The sequence below is a fragment of the Stegostoma tigrinum genome, chromosome 19 (genome assembly GCF_030684315.1).
Source record: "Stegostoma tigrinum isolate sSteTig4 chromosome 19, sSteTig4.hap1, whole genome shotgun sequence".
In the NCBI taxonomy this organism is placed as follows: domain Eukaryota; kingdom Metazoa; phylum Chordata; class Chondrichthyes; order Orectolobiformes; family Stegostomatidae; genus Stegostoma; species Stegostoma tigrinum.
Genome location: NC_081372.1, coordinates 49,778,941 through 49,791,201, shown reverse-complemented (window position 1 = coordinate 49,791,201; position 12,261 = coordinate 49,778,941). Strand labels below are relative to the sequence as shown.

Genomic DNA, 12,261 nt, shown 5'->3' with positions numbered 1-12,261 from the left:
CCCCCTCCCCCCTCCCCCCTCCCCCCTCCCCCCTCCCCCCTCCCCCCTCCCCCCTCCCCCCTCCTCCCTCCTCCCTCCTCCCTCCTCCTCCCCCCCCCCCCCCCCCAAAAACCAGGATGAGACAACGTACATTCAACATATAACATCTGACGGACAGACGGTTCAACACTTAGTGACAGCAGATAACCAGGTACGTTTTGGATAGCTCTCGTTCCCTTCTTTCTATTTCTTCGCTCCTTAGTGTAGTAGGTTATTCAGTTCTAGTCAATTAAATAAGTAGCCTATTTACTCTAAAGGGTTCCTTTTAATCTTTGGTATATAAAAAATACTGACCAGAAATCTCTGTCCCTTCTTCTTGTTTTTACTTCAGTGCAGACATCTGAGGTCTCTGCGCAGCAGTGACTTCCACAATCTGAAGTTAATGCTGGGAACGCCAGTCAGTATACGCAGACCCTCCCAGCCATGAAGCTTTGAGGGAACTTTGTCAGAATAATTTTTTGTTTGAGTACACTTGATAGGCTATAGCCTTTCAGGAAGGTGGCTCATCACCCACTTCTTATGTGGTGCAGTACATTCACAGTGCTAACATGAAGGGCGTTCTGGGATCTTGCCCCACTGATGAGGAGGAAATGGCAGTCCAGTTCCAATTTATCATAATGTCTGTCTTGGAGGAGTATCTTACAGCAGGTGGTATTCCCATTGCATCTGCCCTTGTCCTGGAGGTGGTGGGTTTGATAGCTGCTGTTGAAAGAACCCTTGATGGTGAGTTGCTGCAGTACTGCTCATAAATGGTGTGCACTGTTGCTCCTGTATCATAGAACAGAACATATTGGTGGAGGGTTTGCATGTTTAATATGGTGGCTGCAATGGTGTAGTTAGAGCTCTGGAATGACAGGATGAGAGACTGACGTCTGATCTATTTATTGTCATTGGAACTATTATATAGTTTATTCTTTAGGCTTGAGGGTACATATTCACTGCAGGCCTAACCCCCTTTTTTGAAAAAGAACAGTCCAACAGGTAAATGTGAATTCCTGGGCTTAGTTATGAGTGTTGTCTTCATCTGCTGTCAAAGAACTTGATATGAACCAGCAAAATAAAATGCTTCGGAAAGGTTAGGTGTTTATAGGCAGGTGTTTTGCTAACGTTTTAATGAAGTTTGTTCACTCATTCAAGGGCATTGTCATTGAGAACCAGTTTAGCAGTTGTACTTATCATAATGGATGCAATTATCTGTTATTTCAGCCAACTGCATGTTGTCATATCCTTTTAATTGCTTTGTGACCTTGGTTCATTCATTTTTGTGTGCCATCGTGTTTTGTGCTGATTATGCCCCATTGCATAGCTCATTTTACAATGGATTTGCCGTACTTTTGAGATTCTCCACGTGGATACGGGAATTGCTTCAGTTCAGCACCACCTAAGTTCATATCCATGTTTGGCACCTCTTAGTTCCAACTAATCACACAGCACCCTCCGGTATAAGGCATTTCGAATAAGCAGTAGTAAGATTCTAAAGTAGAACAACAAGTAATGCAACAAATTGGTACTAAGGCTGTAGTCACAAACTTCACAAGATCACCAGTTCCCAACTCTCCAGTTGATTTTGGGTGCTGTGCTCTGCTGTATTCTTGTGACCACAGAGTATGTTCTTTTTATTTCCTTCTGAGGAAGAGTCACCAGACCTGAAACATTAATGCAGGTTTTTCCTTTACAGATGTTGCCAGACCTGCTGAGCTTTTCCGGCAACTTTGTTTTTGTTCCTGACTTACAGCATCTGCAGCTCTTTTGGTTTTTATCTTTATTTGATCATTGTAGTGAGGGCCACAAGACTTGCATCTTTTTCGGAACTAGCTTTGTGACATATTATGTAATTTAGCCTTGGATTGGATAAAACTTCACCTTGGCCAATCTGATTCATTTACCATCATGTCATTATTGTCTAATGACTGCAAATGTTTCTCATGCATGATATTTTTGTTTATTAAACAGGCAGCTATTTAGCTAATGTAATTGATGCAACACCCATTTTTAATCTTTGCTGTTGCTTTATTATGCAGTTCAGTGGAAGAAAATGCTTATCCAATGTCCCAGTCAGCCAAAGGTCAGAAGGGCTTCTGACCCAAGCTTTTAAAACAGCTTAACAGTTCTTTCCACTGTACCCCATGCATTGGAATCATACCTGACTAAATTGCTTAAAAAATTTTGCTTGGCTGCCTGACATTCTCTGAATTCAAATTTTCTATTATACCTAGAACAATTTCAAGTAATCTCATACTGTGTGTTTTCCATAGTGCGTAGAAATTCATTTTAAAAATAGTTCATAGTAGGCTGTAATTAATATGAATCAAGAAGATGTTATAGTTCCCTGAAATAAATCACAGTTGTGTTCTCCAATCCAACTGACCAAAGACTGCTGTTCCAACATAAACCTAACAAGATTCCCGTCTTCTCCAAAGGTGCAGTACATCATTTCACAGGAAGGTGTACAACATCTTGTTCCACAGGAGTATGTAGTTGTCCCTGATGGTCACCACATTCAGGTAAGTGCCAGTTGTCTGTGATACACACCAGAATCTCATTAAGAACAGGTGGGCTAAAAGAAAGTGCTCAGTGTCCAGTATCACCGGGGCATGAAAACACTGAACTGGTGCTTCAGACTGGGAGGGTATCTCGCAGTGGTAATGTCACTGGACTATTAATACAATGCCCTGGGCTGCTGTCTTGGATACATGGGTTCGAATCCTACCGTGGCAGGTGGTGAAACTTAAATTCAGTAGGAATTAAAAGCTTCCTAGTGTGATTATGTAAGCATTGCTTGATGTAAAAACCCATTCGGGTGATTAATATGTTTTAGGGAAGGAAATCTTGTGTTTTTACCTGATCTGGATGAAATGTCACTCCAGACTCCAGCAATGTGGTTAACTGCCCCCCAAAAATGACCTAGCAAGCTACTTTGTTGTACCAAACCACAAGGAAATTAAACAAAGAAATGAAACTGTACAGACCTCACTATGTTGAGCTATATGCTGGAAACAGCAACAGCAAACACTGTTCAGTAACCCTGCAAAGTCTTCCTAATATCTAGGAATTTGTGCCAAAATTGGGAGAGCTATCCCACAAACTCAAACAGCATGCTGACATTGTAAGGTATGATTCTGTAAGTGAGACTGAGTCCTCAACACCACCATCATGGATATGTCTTGCTCCGCTGGCAGAAGCCAGTGATTGTATAATAGTCTTAGTTAGGAGGAAATTGACCTGGTTGTCCTCAACATTCACTTAGGGCTGCATGAAGCCACATGGCATCCGGGCAAACGTGGGCACTGACACTACTTGCCAGTCGTCATCTACCACCTGATTGCAGCTGACAAATCAGGTTCCTGATGTTAAACACCACTTGGAGAAAGTGATGAGTGTGGCATTGGCACAGTATATTTTCAGGGTACGGGAGCCTCCGTATCCATCACAAGTGTGTGTTTGGCAGCACCGCTACTAACTAAGCTTGTCGTGTTAATGGACACACCTGCTAGAATGGGTCTGCAGCAGGTAGTGAGGAAGAAACCTATTTGACATTGGCAAGACAATCAACCTGTTGTAGCTGCATCACCCATGACCGCATCAATAAGAGGAATTGTGTTCATGATGAGTTCCCTAACTTCACATTGAGGATGCCCTCCATCATATTGTAAAGCACTACTACTGTGCAAACAGGACATGTTTCAAACCGATCCAGCAGCTGGACATAAGGGTATTGTGGGCCACCAGCAGCAGAAACACATTTAACTATAACCTGTAACTTTCTGAATGGATTTCTATCAGTCACCATTCCTTCGTGCAAAAGGATTCTGAACTGGTGAAAGTTGTTTGTGGCAGCCATTTTGCTGTCTGCCTTTAAATCAGCAAAAGCTCCTTTTCACACAGTGAATTCAGTGGAAAGCCATCAAATTAGCTCTGAATAACTGAACTTCCAAACAGCAATTTCCTGAAGGTGGGTGACTCCAGTCAAGGGAATGTTCCAACTTCCAAATTCACCTGAGAACCAATATCCAGGAAATTCAACAAAATGAAATCTCGTGGCTTACTGAGAGAATTTTGCATTACAAGATTTTCACTTCAACTTTAACCATATCAGCACCATCTAAGGAAGTACTGCCAAGAAAAAGACAGTTTCAGGTGTATCAGGTGTAACCATTTTTGAAATTGCCCATCTTGTTTCCAAGATGCACGAATAAGACATTGTGTTTTAAAATCTGAGGTAAGTGTGTGATAATAAATGCCCTTCTTTAGTTTGAGAAGCTCAAAGTTTACTGTTCAAATTATTTAATTGGGACAGTGGCTGTGAAGGTAACAAAAAAAAACATCCTTTATACAATATGCTGATCATGGGTAGGCGAAGTAATATAGAAGAGTAATATAGAAGCTCAGTTCTAAGGAAGGGTCACCCAGGTCCGAAACTTTATCTCTGATATTTTTTTCTTCACAGAAGCTGCCAGACCTACTGAGGCTTTCTGGCAACTTCTGTTTTCATTAGCTGATTTACAGCATCTGCAGATCTTTCTGGTTTTATATAAATTCTCTATTGGGCACCAGCCTGATGTGAGAAGCTTCCCATTGCACTGCCACAGTTGTTCATTCAGCCATATACCCCTACATCAAATACTCCCTCCTTTGTAAATCTCCCTGCACTCCCCTTTCCTAAGCACTGCGTTTAAGACTTGGTGACACCTCTTCCATGTCCAAGACATGCTACAGGATTGCAGATTGTTGGTTTTGGGAGAAGGTATTGTCTTGTGTCTTGTATCTTGTATCTTCAGCCAGTCGTCTGGAAATGCAGGATTGTCCTGTGTATGATGTAGGCTTGTTTGGTTTTCCTATTTGCCACTTTCCATGTCAGATCTGCTTGTGATCCTCAAATGAAAACTCATTGGTAACTTGTCACATGGAGAATTGTGGGTGAGATGTTCTGCAATACTGGGTCATGACACTCCAATGCACTACCTGGAAATGTTTTCAGAGCAACTGTATTTGTATTTTGCTCATGTGAAGCTGGAGGATGCAGGCGCTAGTGAAAATGATTTTCAGTGTTGAGCCCTGAAGTATTAGAAAGGTCAGGAAAGGTGCAGTCAAGTGCGGAATAGCCCTGCTTTCATTTAGTCCTAACAATGAGCCTCCATCCCATCTCCACAGGGGTGTCGCTACTTTGTGAACAGGGCACTCTTCTCCTTTAGCTGCCTGAATGATACTGTAAATTGCAACAGGTTTATAGTGTGCGCCTACATCTGCTAAGAATTAACTTGAGGCCTGTCCTAACTCATTTCATACATGAACCATTACAACTTGAAAGCAAAGGAGACTTTCCACCCATCAGTGCAAGCACAAATAACTCTACCTTTTTAAAATGCAACTTCTTCAAAATCTTAACATTGCTTGTAATTGAATGAAAGTCCTGTTTTGTATTTTTGAACTCAGCCAGAATCTAATCTTCTGACCTATTCCTCACTGAGATTGAGCATTTAAATTCTGGCTTTATACACATCACTGATTTTAATTGTTACCACCATTGACAGCTATGCCTACCCTCATCTAAGTTCCGAAACACTCTTCTTAAACTTTTCTGCTTGTCTATACCTCTGTCTCCTTTCTTGATGTTATGGAGTTAAAGGTGCTATATTAAAAATGTTTCCAACTGGTCTTGTACTTTATTAGTTTGCTGATGCTCTCCACAGGTACAGGATGGTCAAATCCACCATATACAGTATGAATCAGATCCACAAATCCACCAGGTCTTAGAAGGACAACAGGTATAGATTTTTTTTCCCTAGTGAAATGTATTTTGCATTTAAAAATTGAGTTTCTAAAATTAAATAGATCATTACATGGAATTAACTCCTGAGATATGTTTAGACTTGTTAGCGGTTAACCATATCGGCAACAGGAAAATGCATTTTTTTGCTGTTATTACAGAACAGTATATATCCCTGGCTCTTGAAATAGTGCTCAAACAATTACTTCAGTTGCTGGTGTGATTCTTCCAATGCTGCATTCTTTTTTGTTTTTTTTATTTGTGGTGATATTATGGCTTTAATGTGTATTTTGCCCTTTTTTATTGAATCAAAACACACTTTTTATTCATCTGATTTAGGTGAAATAAGACAAGAAATAAATTGGAATAACAACCCTATTAGAAAACTTAATAGAAAGATGAATTATTTAACTACTAAACCATAACTGTTCCAACATGGTAACATTCCGTAAACACACCCTTAGCAAAGTCAAGTTCGGTAAAATAGATTGTCTCATATGCAGTTCTGTAGTCCAGGAGAGGAAATATCAAGAGGGTGAGAATGTAGTTTCCAAACCAGCTTCAAGACCCCAGTGAAAAACTAGATATCCTGGTTTTGTGGGAGTTTGAGCCTACCCATTTAGACTGCTTCTATTTTTTTGATCTTTAGAAAACAAAACCCCAAGGCGCCTCAAGCCTATTTACTTGATAGGCTTTGAAGCAGATTGCTCTTCACCTGTGTCTCCACCTCTCTTCATTAAAGAAAAAAGGACAAAATACACCTCTTAAGACTATAGCACCGTCACAACTTTGATACCAGAAAGTAACTGTGGGATTAAGTGATAACCCTGTTGACTAGTTATCAGGAATGAGAATCCTAACATTTCCCCCTTGCCTAACCAAGGTTATAACACATCAACAACTGCTATTCTAAACTTTGAATTAAGTTATGAACCTGAAGCTCACATCTTTGAGCTATCCAGATACATGAGGAATGATGATGATGGTGTGATGCCTGCAGTCTGTCACTGAAGACTTAAGAACTTAAGAACAAAATCTTGGCAGTTTAATTGATATTAGCTGATTGAGTTATATGCTGTCATTCAAGACAGTAAAGAAATTTGATTTTCAATGTATTATGTAAAGTTCCCCTTTTGTGTTGGAAGGTGGCCTGATTATTTGATTAATACTGTGCTTTGATTCATTTTTAAAATAATTCTTGTCCATTTCCACTTAACCAAGCCCAGAAACCTTGTATCAGAATCACAATTATATAGTTGTTTTCTCCTTTTGGTAGCAATACCCATAATTTTATTCATAACTAATTCCACCCCTTTAAAAAAAGCTGCTTTGCAGATTAAAATTTGGTGAAAAGGAGTTCACATTTTAACATCTAGGCTATATTTTATGGTAAAGTGTTTTGTTTTTTTTTTCAATTTGGAATTTCAGTTTTTCAAATCTACAAAATACATGCTGGAAAAGTTGTGGTTCCGTATCATGTGAAGTAAAATGCTTATGTAAAGTTGCCAATACTTCCATCCCCACTGAATTTCTGTTGTGTTCCAGTTGGGTGGTAATCATGCTTTTCAGATACATGACCTCTGCAGTATGCTGAGGCACATATCTATTGCTGTCAATCTACTGATGTCACTTTACTTTACTAAGATTGCAGTAAGCCATGATGGACAAATCCAATATGTGCCAATCACTGACCAGCAAATAGTCACACAAGCTGAGCTAGAGGCTGCTGCACACTCCGCTGTGACAGGTAGGCAATGACTATGATCGGTCCTGGTCAGACGCAGTGATATTAGGTGCAAATCAGAACTGTGAACTGGTCACCGTGTAGGTTCCCAGAACAGCTTCACTGAGCTAATGAAGGTCTTGCAGCTTCAGTAACTAGACCGGTGACCAAATACAATGCATGCTGTTGCATTATCAATATATTTCTGCTTTTCCACGATTGATGCCTGAGTATTATTGATAATCTATTTCTTAACAGCATCTTTAAAACTTGTGCCTTCACCTTTAATAGGTAGCTCCTCGATATATCTCAATTCCGTTTTCCTTCAAAGTCCTTGTAACATGCCTCAAACCACTTTCTATTTGCCTCAAACCACCTTCTATTTGCCTCAATGGCCTTATCTGCAAATTAGATTCATGGGATAATTTATTTAGTTCATAGGTCATTTATTTTTAAAAGCTGAAATGTCCTATTGTTACTAGTTCTTTTAATTGTTCTGTTATTTTAGCCTCCAAACATTCAGTCCAGGAGGGTGGTAACTGGTGGGGATCCCGCCACTTTGACCCTCCACCTACATTGAATAATTGGTGGGAAGACCCAGGGATGGCCTGCTCAATCTTCAGGTCCTTTATTTGGCAATTAATGCATAATTAACTGCCGTACCTTTTTGGTGCAGCGAGTGGACCTGGCACCATTTGAGTTGCTTGTTACTAAGTGGGCAAACCAGTTGGTCGAGATTCACAGGGGAGGAGGGGTTGCAGGCAGGTAGGTATTTCTGGTGCTGGCTGAAATGCCCCTCGTTCAAAGGCACTGTGTCTGGCATCGGTGAAGGGGCTGGTGTGAGTGCACGAGGAGCTGAAACCCCTCCTTGTCCTCTTCTACAACCGACCTCCAAACGCCCTTCTGTTATCACTGTTGCTTATCTTCAAGGATTGATTACCTGGGCTTCAGGTGGCTGTCTTTTCTTGCAGTAACCACTGCCATCCAGTGGCATTGCTCAGCAAATGATTTGGCAGCCTCTGACTAACAGCTCTTAGCAGATAGGTGTCTTATTCTGTAGAAAGCCTGGCAGTGATTTCTTGGAACTGCCTGATTTGCAAATAATACCAACGAACCTATTGGGGTGGAGGCAATACGGGTGCCTTGTGCATCCTCCAGCTAGTGACTGAGACAGTATGGAGTCTGACTGTTCAATAAAGTTGTACTGGTATGTATGTAAAATCAAAGTCTGGGACAGTCTATATTTTTCAATGCTGGGCTCAATACATTTAAGTACCTAATCTACCTAACTAGGCAGTGCCTCCATTGAATCCCTGTGGAGGTGCCACATTGTTCAAGATACTATATTTTGGATGAGTTGTTAAATAGGGGTTCCCCGTGCCCCCTCAGGTAAATGTAAAATTTGAATTATACCCAGTCTTCAGTTATTGAAATCCATCCATCAACATCAACACCTCCACCTCCACGCCCATAGGATGATTAAATAAGCAATTTCCAGAATTTCTGGAAATTAATATGTACTCCTTTTTCAAAACAAAAGTTCTATATAACTACTAATAGTGAAACTCTTTAAAATACATAACGTAATAGATTACCTATTTAAAAAGACAATGCCAGTTCAAACTGTATTTCTTAGCACTTTTTTCCCCCTTTATAATACAAAGGAGTTGGTCGTCTTAACTTTATTTGCTTTTAAAAATATAATAAAGGAAGGGCAGGCTTGCACTTAGTTGTTTAGTTGAAAGAGAAAAGACAACTTTATGTGTATGTTAAAGATCAGTTCTGAATTAGATCTTTGAAAAGTTAATCAATTTTACTGAAGGTTGCTTTTGTGTTCTGTTTTGAAAGGTGAACTGAACTTGTTTTTCTCCACAGCTGTAGCAGATGCTGCCATTGCTCAGGTCCAAGGGATCTATGCAACTGAGGCTACAGAAGAACAAATACAGCAGCTTCAGCAACAGGCAATCCAATATGAGATGGCTCAAGCTGAGGTTATTGCATACTCTGAAGACTAAAACAATACAAATGGCAGCAGGAGATGATGACTTAAGCACTTTTTTTAATTTTGAGAGAGAGGGGGGTCATTGAGGATAAGAGACAGACAAATGGCTGATCTCCTTTCCCTGCCTTGTAATACTTTTGGTTTGCTCCTTAGATTATCCTGAATACTTGCATGAAATGAGCTGAAAAAAAGCACATCTGTACTTTTTATTCTTTCTCTTTCACTTTCTATCTACCCACCCACCCCTTCTCTTTCCCCCCCCCCCTTCCCCCCCCCCCCAACTTGTGAACAGAACTGTTGACCAATTTGTAAATCACTTGGTAGTGAATCCTCAGAAACAGCCCCCATTTTCAAATGCCCTTTTTGATAGCTATTAAAAGGTTCAGCACAATGTTTAACAGCTGATGAACCTGTGCCATTTCAAAGAAGTTCTTGATTTTGACAAACGTTATGTACACAGATCTATACATGACTTATATTTATGTTTATGTATATAGAATATATACAAAAATATTATGTATAGATTATTGAATTCCTTCAGGTGAATTATAAGGCAGTGACCTCCACTGATGTAAGTTGAGGAACTTAGTTGTTAGATCATTGCCTCTTGTTTTGCATTTTAATATACAGCAGATATTGAATTTGGAAAAAAATTACCATTACAGTAATCTAGTCTGATGTAGAATTTTGTTTTCAAGGTAAAAGAACAAAATGTTCTTGCTATTTTGTCTTTCCTTTTGATTTTATATGTAGGGAATCTGAAATTGTATTGGATCACGTTATAGGATGTGTAAGAACTTTTTTGGGAACAAAATTCCCATTTGAAAAATTCGTGCTTGGTACATATTGAAATCAAGTTTAAAATGTTGGAAGGAATTCTCCCTCTCCCATCATACCTCCTAATAGCGAGGTGTGTGATTGTACTGACTAGTAGGAAGTTCAACTGTAAGAACCAGGAAATGTCCACCTTTAAACCCAACTCCCTATTGTGTTGGCTGATTTCAGTTCTGCATCAACTGGATCATTAACTCTGGTCCCTGTTATAGTGATTAACAGTAAGCCAATTTGGCACCAGTAATGAAACTTACTTGGAAGCTTTTAACAGGAAAACAATTTATAGGGAACTTTTTCACATATTATAGACATCTAGATATAGCCCTTTTGAGAATAGTGATAATAAAGCACAAGGAAGCTTGTCTGTGACAGGGTTACAGCCTCATAACAGGCCAGTATTTATTTTCACCTGGTCTGAATGTTGAAGAATGTCACTTGTTAAAACATCAGCCTAGCTTGTACCATATCAGGGAATCCATATTGATTTGAAGGTTGATATCTCCAGATTTATCTAATTAATATGTTCTGGGTTGCATAAAGAACCATTCGAGTTTAGTAATGCCCACCACATTTGATTTTGTTTGTTAGACCATCCATTTGGTTGCTTTCATAATGCTGGAATCAATAACCCATCACTACAACCTGACATTGACCAGTTTTTGCATTTTCCCAGGAACACATCCTGCTAATATTGCAAAATTAAACTGTACATACAGTATTGTACATAGAATAATTTATTGCATAGGATGAGATATTTTGCTTACCAAATGCTTAAAATGATTACAGTTGACTCTTACCTCAACTACAGTGGATTCTACTTTTGCTGTCTTCGTCAATTGTGGTTACTGTTTGTTTACTGAGACCTTATTCTCTTTAATACATTGCATTCATTTTGTAATCACGCATTCGCCCTTCTTTGTTTTTCTAAGTTGTCCACTTGTACATTTTCACTACCATCATACTGATACTTATGCAAAGTTGCAAAGCACTTTTAGAAGTATAGTTTTGAAAGTAGTAATGGCTGCAAATCTCATTGAATGCATGGTGAAATGAAGGGGTGTAATACCATTCCTGGCAAATAGTCTGAACCTCACATTGGCATCGCGCTTGGTGTAATATGTCTCTAGTCTAGTACAAAATCACACTTCTTTTTTAAAAAAAACACTTAGTTTTGTCAGATTTGCTGAGGACATCCCAATAACTTATTGTTACAACAGCGCCATTTCCCAAAGCTTGAGAATGCACTGATTGTACAGCAGAGTACTGCTGTTTTCTACTAGCAGTACCAGGGCTATGTTGCAGGGGAACTCGGTCAGAAATGGTCTAAATCCTGAGCTCAATCTAAAATCTGTGCGACTTGCTTCTTTTGTTGCTCTCACCCTTGAGTTTCTATTACCTGGTCTTTGAGAAGGAATAGGTAATGATTCAATCACTAGAAAAAATGGTGATAGCTAATTGAATTCATTCCACTTGGTTTATTGAGAAATTCACTGTCTGCATTTGCTATTATCTCTTAAAATAACTAAGTAAATTTTTGTGCTGACCAACTAAACAGCAATAAATGGAGTCTATTATTTGAGACCTGAGTTTTTAAAACAGTTAGAATTCGTATAATGATAAGTCCAAGTGGGCTCCACTGATGTAAGCAGGGCTAAGAAAAATAATTGAGCTGAGGTTGTATGAGCAGCTAGTGACTGAAATAAAATGCAGATTCATAAAAGCTGATTGTCTGGATTATCATCTGAGTCACAAACAAATTGACATAGGGTAAATTAGATCACAGCTGAAACTTACGGCTCAAGATTGGTAGTGAAGAAATAAGTTTTGGTTCATGGAGCAATGGCACAAGTACTAGGGAAAGCAGGAATGATAATCATTGTGAGATTCTTCTGAATT

General features: G+C 39.4%; 1 protein-coding gene across 1 annotated transcript in view; it reads left to right on the top strand.

The window, feature by feature from the left end:
• The window catches only part of LOC125461541 (zinc finger protein 335), a 112,116-nt gene extending 102,320 nt beyond the window's left edge, over positions 1-9,796 (top strand). The window contains exons 39-43 of the mRNA XM_059652649.1: positions 116-190; positions 2,460-2,543; positions 5,730-5,804; positions 7,451-7,553; positions 9,405-9,796. Of these exons, the coding sequence (XP_059508632.1) occupies positions 116-190; positions 2,460-2,543; positions 5,730-5,804; positions 7,451-7,553; positions 9,405-9,544 (477 nt within the window). The 3' untranslated portion in view covers positions 9,545-9,796. The remainder of the gene's footprint in view (positions 1-115; positions 191-2,459; positions 2,544-5,729; positions 5,805-7,450; positions 7,554-9,404) is intronic.
• Positions 9,797-12,261: the final 2,465 nt, after the last annotated feature.